This window comes from Alligator sinensis, unplaced genomic scaffold (assembly GCF_000455745.1).
Source record: "Alligator sinensis unplaced genomic scaffold, ASM45574v1 scaffold348_1, whole genome shotgun sequence".
NCBI classification, from domain to species: Eukaryota; Metazoa; Chordata; order Crocodylia; family Alligatoridae; genus Alligator; species Alligator sinensis.
The window spans coordinates 430,731-445,257 of NW_005841932.1; the positions used below are offsets into that span (position 1 = coordinate 430,731).

General features: G+C 39.1%; 1 protein-coding gene across 1 annotated transcript in view; it reads left to right on the forward strand.

Moving 5' to 3' along the window:
- POLA1 (DNA polymerase alpha 1, catalytic subunit) overlaps positions 1–14,527 on the forward strand; it is a 319,768-nt gene that overhangs the window by 136,856 nt on the left and 168,385 nt on the right. Inside the window, exons 32-33 of the mRNA XM_006019568.2 lie at positions 2,822–2,996; positions 14,032–14,213. Of these exons, the coding sequence (XP_006019630.1) occupies positions 2,822–2,996; positions 14,032–14,213 (357 nt within the window). The remainder of the gene's footprint in view (positions 1–2,821; positions 2,997–14,031; positions 14,214–14,527) is intronic.

Genomic DNA, 14,527 nt, shown 5'->3' on the forward strand with positions numbered 1-14,527 from the left:
GAGGCTTGGGGCGTGGTATTAGGGGCTGGTAGGAGCCACGCGTAGCCCATAAGGCTAGGGTGCCTGAGGAGCACCCATTATACCGGGAGACCCCCAGGGGGTCCGAGAACATACGGGGACAGAGGTCCCGGCTATCCGTGCCCAGGGAGTCGTAAGGCAGCCTCCCAACCTTATTCAACAGCAAAGACGTGGCGGGCGAGAATCGAGGGTGCCCTTGGGCCGAATTGGCACGGAGAGAGGGCCTTAAGGAGATCACGGCCCTCCTAAAGGACCGCCGTGACAGTGATGAATTCTGCATATGCTTTGAGGCTACTGTCCTTAGGGTTAAAGTAAATAAAGCCATGCTTTGCATTTTTGCTTGATATCAATTCTTTACATCATGGATACTCAGCCTTCAGCCCACAGGCCAAATGTGACCTGTGGAGCCATTGTAGGGCTTCCTATGGTTCCAGAAATTTGGCAGCCGGAGAGCAACAGCTATTAATGTGACCATCTTTCCCCTCACCAAATTCCCGAATTCCATTCCTTGTGTGGCTGGTTAGAGCCAAGTTGGTCTCTGTCCCCCGCAGGGCTGGACTGTCCCCCACCACTTCTGGATTGGGGCTAGGCCATGCCCCCTTCCTTCCCCATGGGGCCAGGTCATACTCCCTTCCACCTCCAGAGCCAGGCCATGCCCCTTCCTTCCCATTGGGGATGGGCCACGCCCCCATATCTCTTCATGGGGTGTGGCCAGGCCATGCCCCCTTCCCTCTCCCTTGCAGGGCTGCATTGAGGCTGGCCTGCCTCCTGCCTCTGAGTGGCCCAATGGTGCCCATCATGCCCATGCTTGATTGGGAGCACTGGCTAGATCCAACCCATGGATGGACTGGGCACTGCCAATTCAGCCCACCAGGAGAAAGGTTGGGGATGACTGCTTTATACAGTGCTACTAACTCATACCTGTGTGACTGTTTGATTTGTAATGAAGTAACATGGCCTAAAACCAGAATATGTATCAAGGCGTGTACAGACAGCAGCAGGGCTGTCTCTTCTGATAGGAAAATTATTGGCTACTGATCAGTAGCCATACTATGCAGTCAAAAAAGTAGGGAAGTTGGACAAGAGGAAGATTAAACATGTCAATTAAAAAATGTATCAGAATTCTCTATTAAATACACAATTCTTAGAGGGCAGAATTGTGTTGTATCAAGCAGTCTAAGCTCTGGCATTTCCTAGCATTGGGTACTTGAGTTCACAATATAAATAATCTCTTAATTTGGGGCTTTTTATATGAAGTACAACATATAAATACATGCACCCTACAGTCACCAGCATAGCACGTGACATTTTCCACACTTTGGATTTGTAGTAAAATAAATATGAATCTTGCAGACTATAATGTACTGGATATTTTCAATGTTCAAAGCAGCAGAACTGGAAAAGTGATTACCTATAGCGGACCTCTGTTTCAGTCCATTTTTTTTGTTTAAACACTAAAAAAAAATACAATTTTCAATTTAATGTCTATGCTCAGGCCATCATAGGGAAGATTGTAGAGCTGATGAAAGCTGGAAAATGGGCATGGCTGAGACAAGACAATGGTGAGGCAGAATGTAATTGGTGAGAGAAGGGAGCTGAAGTGATCGCATGACAATTATTTTTGCAAAACAGCTGGATGCTTTTGAGTAGTCAAAGTTAATTTTGCTTTGAATTTTATGATGTGTTCCTTATTAGAAAGAACAATAAAGTTTTAGCTCTGATGCTCTGAGTGAAAAAGCATTTTCAGTAAACAAAGACTGATGACCCTGATTAAACAAAAGACATTGAGGCCATGATTCTACTGGGCAAGATGTACTAGATAAAACCCTAGAATACATACAGGTAAATGTAGTGAGGTGGTTGAGGTAAATCCCCTTATGCTTTACTCCTAACACCTGCTACTTATTAAAACTACAGCTCCTATTTTCAGCTTAGTTATGCATATCTTAACTGGCACTTGTTAAAAAATTAACTTTTCCCACAAGCATATGTACTTTTCAGATTTAAGACGCATCCTCCTGAAAATATTTGGGTTCTCCTCCCTTCCCCCCCACTAGAGTTTTAGTGCATGTTGGTTTCTACTCCAACAACCCAGTTTTTTTCATGTATAAATTTCTGACCAAAACGGTCTTGATTTCTTAACTTCTCTTTCAGTTGTTTCATTTTACGTTTTATCTTTTGCCTGGCTATACCATGGGTTGGCAACTTATGGCCCACAGGCTGGATCTAGCTGCAGATCTATTGGATCTGGCTCATGGAGCTGTGCATGCTGCGTTGTAGTGGGATGAAGCAGCAGTAGCAGGCCGGGGTGGTAGCCCCAGTCTGTGGTGGACCTGAACTGGGTTGCATTGGCTCACAGCTCCAAAACCACTGGACATTTACTTCATATTTTAGCAAATTTATCATGATTTGGAATCTGCTGGTTATGTGCAGTGATAAGTGCACCTTGGCTAATGTAAGGTGATCTAGAATGCATGACCTCTGCATAGTTTCAACCTGAGGGATGATTGCAGTATGTTTTCATTTAGTATTTTGGAATTGACAGATGGGACTGTTTACTTTGTCTACTCTTACTGACCACACTCATAGGCTCCAATAATGCAACATGTATTTACAGTCTTGAACTTGATGGTTGATGCCAGCAACAATTATGTTTTCCCTACTTTCACTGAACTTGAATTATCTATATAAAGTAGATTCTGTTGGATACGTTTTTTTAAAATTGTTACAAAGCTTAAAATCTAATTTGACCTTCAGCCTGGATGTGGCTTTTATATAGTCTGTTTGTTCATGTCCCTTTTAGGATGGATCAAATCTGAGTGCCAGCCAGAGAGCATATGCTCCAGAACAGCTGCAGAAACAAGAAAATCTTACTATTGATACTCAATACTACCTTTCGCAACAAATACACCCAGTAGTGGCTCGAATTTGCGAGCCCATAGATGGAATTGATTCTGTTCTCATTGCAACATGGTTAGGTAGGTATCAGAAACTTCCTTTAATCTTAAGAACTCTAGGAGAGGCAATGAGGGAAAGTAATGTGTGCCACTTCTTAGTAGGAATATTGAAGGATGCTGTTCTCCAGATCAGTCTGTTATGAGGAAAAACAATTGTCCTGTCCACTGCATAAAAAGCATATTAATGAGGATCTGATTGTATGCTTATTTACATGAGTGGATCCACAAACTGTAGTGGAATTATTTGCTTGAGGGTTTTTTTTTTGTTTTGTTTTGTTCTTTTACCATGGATGAAGATTGCATAAGCTAGCTCTGAATTTGGAAGTCGAATGTTGATAAATGTCAACAATATTGTATCTTCCCAAGATTTTCTTTAAATTGCTAAAACATGCAAAGCAGTTATGAACTAAGCACAGTCTGGCATCTTTCCAGAAAAAAATAGCTATTCAAGCTTTGATCTTTTTAGACTCTAACAAAAGGACATCCTTTTTCAGATATAGAACACTAAATGCCTCTCTCTTTTGCCTAGGATATGTAGAAAAATGTATTTTGCCTTGAAGAAAGTACCTGTAATAATCTGTAGAAATGGGTCCACCTGTCTCCAGAGGCAAAAGCAAATACATTTCCTGTTGTAAGACACTACAGCTGCTAGTGGACATAGAACTGCTAGTTTTCATTCAGCCTGCGAGGGGCAGATGCTCCTTTTCTTGGAAGATTTTTTTTCTTTAGAAGACTTAAAAAAAATAATAGCGGTCACTTTTTTTCCACCCTGACCCATACAAAAAGACGTCCCTTTACCTTTCAGTAGTTTCCTATCTAGAGGGAAAATACCAAAAATTTGAAAGTTGCTCGCAAATCTTCCTTAAAAAGCGGGTTTATTTTTCATACAATCATTGAAAACATGACTACATATACATCTATTAGAAAAAATATTTCCTAGACACTAGTAATAAACAGTTGTGAGCTCTTAATGGTAAGTGAGATCTGGGACTCCTATGTAAAAAAATTTAAAAAATAAATGATTCTATTATTGAGGGAACCTGACATTTTTGGGATGGTCAGGTAAAGCATTTAAAGATTTTTCTGACATAACTATTTATTTCATCAAGCAAAGAGATGATTCTCAAACTTTATTGTGCTATCATTGCAGATCTCTGACTAGAATTTAGAAGTGCTCAACATCCATAGATGAGGCAGATGTTCAGGAGAGCTAAACTCCCATTTAGGTACCTAAATGAAATGGTCAATTATTAAAAACAGAACATAACTTAAGATCATCCATTAAATATGTACACTTTTTGCAGTGCAGTAAATTCAAGATGGAATCTCTTTTCTGGTCTAGAATCATATCTGTATTGTAGGTATCTTTAGTTCTTCGAGACCAGAACATCTATACAACTATTGTAGCCTCTGAGCAGAAATAACAACCAGATATGTTAAGTTTGATCTCTTCAGGCACCTGAAGTTTTCTTATTTTGATATTGGCAAAACTTCATCTGTAACATTTAAACTGAGTTGGCTGATAGGAGCGTAGTTTTTTTCAGAGACCTGCATAATAGGATAGATGTTATTCTTCCATACGTAATCAAAGTCATGAATCCTTGAGTAATCTCAAATGATTTCAGAGTCTAGTTACCCTGGGACCTTCCTATGATAGTTGTGATGACCATATATTTTCTTTGAAAAGCATCAGAAAGTGTTGTTTTTTTTACAGTGATTAGTATCTCTCTCTAGTTTGCTCTGTTCGCCAATCAACTCTTTTGGGCTGTCAGTTTAATGGGTTTTTGTTCTTCCTAATGTCTTAGGCCCTGTTTTCCTCTAACCCTATAAATTGTCCAAGAACTTTCCTCTCGGAAGACCAGTCCTCCATTTTGAAGAATTTCAGTAAAATGCAATGTCCAGTAAATTTGACCTTGCTTACCTCTCATGGTATTCCACTGTTTTGGTCTGATTTGCAACATTTTAATGAGAAATGCAGTATGAACTAGATCAGGGGTTCGTACCCCCAGGCTGCAGCCCAGTGCCAGGCTGCGAAGGTTTGGCTGCTGGTCTGCAGGAGGGCTGACTGCCAGACCAGAAGTGACTGTGGACCAGCAAATCGCAGACTGGAAGTGACGAGCATACTGCAGACTGGCAGCCAACCCTTTTTCATACTGAATATAAAAAAGGGTTGGCTGCCTGCCCACAGTTTGCCGATTACTGCTGGTCTGCAATTTGCTGGTCTATGGTCACTTCTGATCCGCAGCTTGCCAGTCCTCAGCCTAAAAAGGTTGGGATTCCCTGAACTAGATGCAAAGATCAAGGAACATCTTATAGTCTCCTACTTTATATGAAACAGTTCCTTTTTCTATTAAAATTGTGCTACATTCAGTATGCCACCTCAGCCATCGAGGAAGAAATGGGAAAAAATTGCTGTTGTCTTTACACTCGTGCACATATGAAACTGGTAAATTCAGTATCACAGCAGACACATTCAACCCTTCCAACCTAGGTGATGGAGAATAGAGCCTCAGTCCATGAATATTTAATCAAATTCACAGGATTTAGTAAGCTAGCTGAAGAATATATTTATTTATTAGGATCTTGATGATAGTTTGTCTTTATCTTTGGATTTTGTAGGAAGTCTGATAATCTTTTAGAGCGATTCAAGTTCAGTGTTCCTGAAAATCACAATCTCTTCTACACGTGGCTTGTTCACAGTCTAGTAAAAAAAATATTGGATGACCAGATTAAATTGTTATCCATGGTCCCAGAGTAAATAAATTAATTTAGAGTGAGAGCACTATTTTCAAAAGGTCAAAACCTTCTATTTATTGCTATCTTAGGATCTACTACATATTGTCTCTTGGGATCTTATCCCTTCATAAGGTGTTTTTTGTAAAGTAGCCAACAACGGAAGCTCAAATTCTGTCACGTTCACTTTCTGTGGTGTTCTCTCCCCTTTTGAAGCTTAATGATGTTCAAAAGTATACAAGACCTGTATTTACCTAATGACCGCTCAACTTCTTTTTGGTGAAGGTGTCATTTTGAATGTGACTGCTTCACCCAGAAAGCTGAGAGAAATTGCAGCATTTTCTGATTTATTTCCTTTCACCCTGAAGAATTCCCCTAACAATAGTGTCCATCTTCATTTCAAGAAGAACTTCCATCTTACTCCTAATGAAGGGTCAATCCAAATTCAGAATATGACAAATAAAGGATGGATTTTGCCTTCATTATGGTTCAGATCCTTAAATTTTACGCACAAAAGACAAGCCATTCAGATAATTTGACTTCCTATTGTTGAACAGCACAAAAGACAAGGCATACTAGAACATTTATATTAATGTTTTTTCAGATGTATTTGGCTGTTTCAGAGAAGTGATGACTTGTTCACTATCAATAAACACTCATCATTCCATGGTCAGATTTCTTCCTTAATAGATGTGAGGTGTGAAGGAGGTGCAGCCCCTTGCCATGTAGAATAGTCTTCAGTATAATGCTGTCAAACATTTATTCCTTTACTAATGACTACTCTATGCTAGAAAAAAATAAAGCCCTGTGGCTAAAACTATGAGTGTTAATCGTAACAAGTAACAAGTTTTGCTTTAGTTACATGCATGGACCTGCGACTCTGCACATATCCAGAGAATACGTGAAATTAACGTAAGCAATGCTCATCATTTACGCTGCACTGTCAGTTACTCAGCACTGTATGAGCAGCCCCACAAAATTTCATAGCTTCCATCATTTTCAAGGCTTGAGCTGCTTCCCCTTCATCATTTTTAATGTAATTAACCTGAGTGCAATTGCATTACAGAGTAGATGGTGGGGCTGAAAGATGCCATGCACTTGAGCAGTTTGAGGCTATACAGGTACTTGAGGCCTGTACTTGAGGCTAGGTATAGACATTTGCGGAGGTTAGATCATGTTAAAAATGACCACTTGATCTAACTTAGGTCACCCAGGTCTGGACCTTATGCTAGTTAGGTAGATCTAAGTTCAAATTGTACAGAAGTTCAGAACAGTTAGATCGGTCTGAAATGTCTGACTTGATCTAAGTTAACCCTACCTTCGAGGTATACCTAACTTAGATCAGATTGGCCATCTAACTGTCCTGAACTTATCACCTGGACAAGGGGGAAGAGATCGACGTTGTATACCTCGAAAAAAGCCTTCGATCTGGTATGCCACGATCACCTTTTGGCCAAACTGGCTAACTGCGGCCTTGACATCACCACTATCCGCTAGCTGGGGAATTGGCTCCACGGTAGGACCCAGAGGGTGGTGGTCGACGGGAGGCAATCGTCTTGGTGCACTGTGACCAGTGGTGTCCCGCAAGGCTCTGTCCTAGGGCCTATGCTATTTAACATCTTCATCAGTGATGTGGACATTGGTGTCAGGAGTGGACTGGCCAAGTTTGCCGACAACACCAAACTCTGGGGTAACGCATCCACACCTGAGGATAAGAGGGTGATCCAGGCAGATCTGGATAGACTCATGAAATGGGAGAATGAGAACCTGATGGCGTTCAACACCGAAAAATGCAAGATTCTCCACCTTGGGAGGAAAAACCTGCAGCATGGTTATAGGCTCGGTAGTGCTACATTGGCTAGCACTACAGGTGAAAGGGACTTGGTCATGATTGACCACAAGATGAACATGAGCCTTCAATGTGATGCTGCAGCTAGTAAAGCAAGCAAAATGCTGGCTTGCATCCATAGATGCTTCTCAAGCAAATCCCGGGACATCATTCTCCCACTGTACTCGGCCTTGGTGAGGCCGCAGCTGGAGTACTGTGTCCAGTTTTGGGCTCCACAATTCAAAAAGGATGTGGAGAAGCTTGAGAGGGTGCAGAGGAGAGCCACACGCGTGATCAGAGGTCAGGAAAACAGACCTTTTTAATGATAGGCTGAGAGCCATGGGGCTCTTCAGCTTGGAAAAGCTCAGGCTCAGGGGTGATCTGGTGGCCACCTATAAGTTTATCAGGGTGCTCATCAGGATCTGGGGGAACGTCTGTTCACCAGAGCCCCCCAAGGGATGACAAGATCAAACGGTCACAAACTCCACTGTGACCGATTCAGGCTGGACATAAGGAAGAACTTCTTCACTGTCCAAGCCCCCAAGGTTGGAATAGACTGCTGCCAGAGGCGGTTCAAGCACCCACTTTGAACGCCTTCAAGACACATTTGGATGCTTATCTTTCTGGGATCCTATGATCCCTGCTGACTTCCTGCCCCTTGGGCAGGGGGCTGGACTTGACGATCCTCTGGGGTCCCAAATGTCTATGAAATCTATGAAAAAAAAACTTCTGAACAGTTTCCAGCACAGCCCCAGGGCTGGGAAAACCCAGCTGCTCTCCCGAGCTCTGGGGTTGCACTTCTCCTACCCCCTACCTAGTATCAGGTTATCCAGACACTTCCCTCCCCAGACAGACAATCTCCCATGGACTAGCCAGCCCTTCCTGAACCTGCCAAACCTCCCATCCCGCAGGCTACTCCTGGTGCCATTTTTACTAGCATTCGCCAGTGACAGGAGCTGAGCAAGTAAATCGGGGTGGGTGGAGGACTGGGTAGGATGAAGGGTGTCAGTTTTATGGGTCGGTTGGGGGCTAAAAATAGCCCCTGGTCCCAGGGAGTGGGGGAGAGAGCCATGCACCCTCTGGCAGACCCTGCGAGCCCTTTGACCAAATAGTCCCAGACCACACCGACACCCCCGCAGACCCCTACCTCCCTTGGCAGACCCGCCTGCCCTCCCAATCCATCCTGTGGACCCTGCCTGCTCTTGCGATCCCTCCAACCTGCCCTCCCCCCTGCAGTGTGCTTGCCCCCTGAGCCCTCCCTATCCCAATTTACCTTAGATTGGGTGGCCATATTTAACTCTATCTAATCGCCCTCTAATCTCCCAGAATGTCTGTATGCACCATTTATGTAGTTAATATATATGCATATTATAATGTAAGCAACAGGCCGAAATTTGGGACTCGCATTGTGGTATGCAGTAAAGTTAGTTACGCACTTATCCAAAATGAGTATAAGTACACTGTTGGCATGCAGTATTTTTGCCAGGATAGTTTTGTACAATTTTGCAAGTAAAATAAACTATCTTGGCAAAAAGGAAGTGTCTGCTGGTGTAATTTTATCTACTTTAGGGCTTTTGTTGGAAAAAATCAACAAAAGCCAGAACTGATATTTCTAAGAAGGCAGGGCGTGACATCTTATAGACTAACTACTCCTATATTTCTAAATCAACAAACAGTTTCTAGTGTTAACCTGCCTTAACTATATAAGTGCATCTTGGCTGTTTGGTTGTGATATGGGTATTTTTAGTTTGTACTGTTGTTTAGAGCCTATAACTTTGAATTATGTAAAGTACTTTGTTGTATAAATGGGAATTTTCCTGTGCCCATATAATGTCTCTGAGAGAGATTCCATTATCTATAAGCTCACCCAGATACTGGTCCCATATTGTTAATGCTTGACATTTTGAGCAATCCTGTATGTATCCTGTAAAGTCTAGAAAAGTCAGGACAGTAATCTCTGTTAGGCTAATAATACTGCATAGATTTGATAGGATATATTTTACTTTTGGTAGGCTTCTGCCTATGACTCTTTTGGGTAGAAGAAAACAATTGGTTTGAGTTACCAAAATAATTTTACAAATCTCTTTTAAATAGAAAAGATACAGTCTTTTAAATAGAAAAGATATAGTTTCAAAGTATTTATAATAGAAATTTCGAAACTAACTGCCTGACAAAATATGTAGTTAGTCAACCACAGAGTGTGGGAGCAGTTTAATAAATTCTGGTTACTTCAGCCTTAATTAAAAAGACCTGTTCATCTATACAATGTACATATATTACTGGGTAACCTTGCATTCCACAGTATCTTCACTGCAGAGACCAGATGAGAAATGTGAGCTAACATAACAGATTTAGAGCTCTTCATGCTGTAAAGTAAAGGTCAGCAACCTTTTAGGAGTGGCAGGCTGAAATAGTCCGGCGCTTCCAACCCAGCTGCTGGTTAATTGTTGCTAATGGCAAACACCACAGCTTTTCTCCCAACACCAATATCTGGGTTTTGGGGGCTGGATGAAATTGCTTGGCAGGCCACATCTGCCTTGCAGGCTGTAGGTGGCTGACCTCCTCTGTAAAGTGAAAGAAACTCTATTGTATAATGCCTTTATGTGGTCTTGATGGTCAGAATTTGTTAATGAGGTGCAGGCTTTTGCTTGAAATGAGGATTTGGGACTTAGAGGAGGGTCTATATGTGTGTGCACGTGTGCGTTTGGAACGCAAGTTCTTTAATCTTTCTTTTAACTACATTTACTGCTTGGTGTGTACTAAGCACATTTTTTTAAATATCTGAAAGAAGTGGAGGTGGTGGTAGCGGTGGAGCTGTGATGGTATAGGATGTGAGAACCACCAGCTTTTGTGGGGTGAAGTACTGGACCACCTTATATAGTTCTGTGAGATGTCAGAAAAGCTTTTGGGCATCAAGCTGGTGGAGTATGCCGGATGCCTGAAAGCTTGACTAAAATCTCTACTAAATATACAGATTAGCCCAATAAGAGAGAATACTTTACATAAGTATATTAGAGCATCAATTCATAATTAACCCTTCCAACTTTTATAGAGAGGGACTGAATATGTGAACTGGTATGTTCTGTTTCAGATTCATGATGTTACAACATTTTATTTGGGCATAGTAAAAGAATATTGACATCTTTTCCACTTTTCTAACCAGATTAGGTTTTTAGCCATTCCAGTGTTTTGACTATACATAACTGTCTTTTAGGATTCTTATTCAAGCAATTTACTTAGTACAATGTCCCTTTATTTTAACTAAGTTATTTAAAGTTTGTGTTATCTAGTTGGGAATTTTTATTAGGGACTTTTTTGTCATTATCTCTTCAGTTAAGAAAATTGTTTAGAGTTAACACTTGCTGGCGTTTGGTTAATCAGAATAATTCTGTAATTAAAGTGTGTTTGTTTCCATATATGCTCTGTGGGATTTTAATAGAAATTCACGTTCCTAACCTCTAGGTGGCAGTACCAGATACTCTTTTCCTTTTGTTTTACAAAACCTCTAATAAGCAAAGACATAAGCAGATAAAATTTTCAGCGTGCATATCTTCCAGAAAAGGTATATAGGAGTTAGGCTAAACTCAGTTAAAAAAAACCTAAGTAATTTATGGAAATTGATAAATCTATTTAGCTACCTCTAGGAGTTGCCTGGAAAATTGAAGTTTCGTCTGACATTTGTGGTTTGTGCATGTTCACTGCTTGTAGTCTTGAGGAGGGAATCCCCACTCCCAAAAGGCACCTGCAGAAGTTTCAACTAAAATGCACTAAAATATTTTGAAGTTTTGTCTGTTTATTAAATGCTTTATTTTTTTCTGGTTACTCACTGAAGGTTTTAACAGTTGTATTATCGTGTTCAATGGCAACTTCCAGATTTCTCTCTTTGTGTACATCTCAGTCACATAATAGTAAATGTCATGAGTTTTTCACCATTTTTTAGTTTCTGAAGAAGTATATTCTTTTTAAATCATGCATTCATACTTTTACCGTTTTAAGGTTAACTTGATCCATAATGCATAGAATCTAGTGATAATACAAGAGAAGTTTTAAGTCTGAAGGCAAGTCTGAAATATTTAGGAAGCACATCTAATTTTTTCAGTATTATGAAAAGATAAGCTTTTATTACTTACAATTCTTGGGCTCTTTCATTTTTAAAAAGTGATACAAAGGCAAGAGGAACATTTTTCTATCTATTTGGATATTTTAGGCTAAATTTTGTGTGCTGAATAGGATAATCTGCCCTCCAATGAGAGTTTGCAGGTTAGTGTGCTGAAACGGATTAAGTGAACCAAGTAATCATCCATGAAAGGAAGTAATAGATAATATAGGCCCCAGTACAGCAAGGTAATAAAGCTAGGAACCTGCTTTACAGCACTTGTTATCCCATTAATTTCAGTGGGACTTTTTGTATGCTGAAAGTTGTGTTCTTATATTCCTTGCTAAATTCCTCACCGTAATTCCTGTGTGGCTTTGCTGCAACTAGTAGCTAATAATGTTATAAAGTGAAGTAGTTTTCAGCTTTTAAAATGTGGAGCTAGGTTATTCATTTGTTTTAGTTTTTACCCATAACCCTTTTCCTTTAATACCATCACCCTCTTCAGAAAGGGTAAAATATTATTTTCTTTCAGTTGTATTTAGTATAATTTATTCTAGAAATTCAGTCAAATATATTTTCAGAAAGAATTGAAGATGCATTTTGGGCTGGAATTTATTGTTGCACCTCTAAAATAGTTGTGGCCATCTTTTACATAACCTTCACTTTTTACAGTTCATATTATATCCTTATTGCCTTCTTTCTGAAATAAAATGTGTCTTAGTGTTTTTTTCCTTAAGACAAAATCTTAAATGTTAAAGAACGTGTTAAAGAGGGGAGATAAAAGTTTTACTTAAAACTTATCTACCAAGTCTGTTGCAGAATGTCTTGCCTTGTTAAAAATATACTCACTGATTTATTTAATATTTGACAAAACATGCTGTCTCTCCCTCAAGGGACCATGGGCAAAATAGAACATATGGCTATTTTAATGTGAGGTTTATGTTGTGCAAGAGTCTACATGGTATAGAATATTAGCCTTTATGCACTGTAATTGTTCAATAATCCAAAGGAATAATATGTGACAAAGAAGAGGTTTTTAATTGAAACTAAATAGGTTGAACTGCCATTTTGCACTTTTTGTTTGAAAAAAAAGTAATGATTATGAAAATGATAAATAATAGAGTATTTTTACATAGTGAAACTCCATAGAAAATGGTGTTGTGTTTGCTGGTATAAGTTAACGGAAATGTTTGTCGAGTTATTTTTTTAGTTCTATGAATATTATATGTCCTCCACTAAGTAGAGCAAACACTTCGTTAGCTTTATAAGGAAGAAATTAAATTAAATGTGAATCTTTTTTCAACTTCCCTAAATACAATGCTGAATTATTGCCATGCTTTACAAAAGAATGTGTTTACTGCTTGTTTAAATTTTTATAAAAACTTTCAGTTTATTATAAAACATTTCTTTAGGGGATCCTTTTTTCTTGGACCTTTTTCTTTTATATTAAACTCAGCCGTAGTTCCTCAACATTTCTCACGTGTTCCTTAGAATATACATTTTGATATGGCCATTTATCTAGATTCTTATTTTAAATTCTAGCAAAGATTACAGATCAAATACATACTTGCTTAAAAAAAAATTAAAAAGATGATGATGATTAGACATGTTGTTAAAAACATGCCAAAAATATAGAATTCATTGAAGTCACTTTGACAATTGCATTGCTAAGAAAAATGACCCTTCCCCCTACTTCTGGTTATGAAACCAGTAGTTTTAGGACTTTATTTGTTTAAATGCTTGGGTTCTGGCAACCAAATATAAAACGTTTTGTCTCCAGTACTACCTTTTTAAATGCTACTACTGAATTTTAACCACTGCATTAGATTGAAACCTACATGCTGTTAACCATTGAGCCAAAATGAAATCGACCACTGCATTGAAATCAGAGTTGGCAGTTGTGTACGGACTTGAAGGAGTTGGTAATAGCTGTGCACCCGCATTTCTTTAATGGGGTTTTTATTCTCTGTTTTCAGTTTTAATGGTACCATTTTGATTTAAAGACTGTTTCTTAATAATGATGCACATTTTATTGAAATATTTTCAATGCAACTTAAAAAGAAAATAACAATAAACCCATCCACTAGGAGTGGTTTCCTCAGAAACAAAATGTTCTGTTGCATACTCCCATGATAGATAATGCAGTGTGCTTGTTTTACTTATAAAGCAATCTTGTGTAAAAAGATAAGTGATTTTTTTCATTTTATATGAACCTTCATCTTGGGTTAAAAATTGTAAAATGTATGTATATATATTTTTAGCAATCTTTTCCTGAATATAGATTTTTCACTATCTGAATTTACATTTTCCTCTTCCTACTGAATCCACAAGGAAAAAAAATAACATAGCTGAATTGTTCACATTAGTCTTTGTTTGCAATTTTTATTTCTGATTAATAGGACTGGATCCTTCCCAATTCAAAGTCCATCATCATTATCATAAAGATGAAGAGAACGATGCTTTTCTTGGTGGCTTAGCACAGCTCACTGATGAAGAGAAATACAGGGATTGTGAAAGATTCAAGTTTCCCTGCCCAAAGTGTGGAACAGAGAACATTTATGACAATGTCTTTGATGGTTCGGTTAGTTTTGATCTTTTATTTCTGTACTTCAGTTTGGAAGAAAAATGTTTTTGCATGATAAAAAAAGAAGAGGAGGAGGGAAGGGAGAGCTTTTCAAATATAGCTTATTAGAATTTGAAGCAGGGGAAGACACTCTCGTTGATAATTTTGGATGAGAGATTGTTATGTCAGTGCTCAAGTCTTTTGCATTTATACGTTGTAGTCTGGAATACTGTAGTCTGGCAGCATGTGTCAGACCATTTGGCTTCATTATCTGCCTTGGTTTACAAATGGTAGTTAGCACATTTTTTTTATTTTTAGTATTTATCTCAACT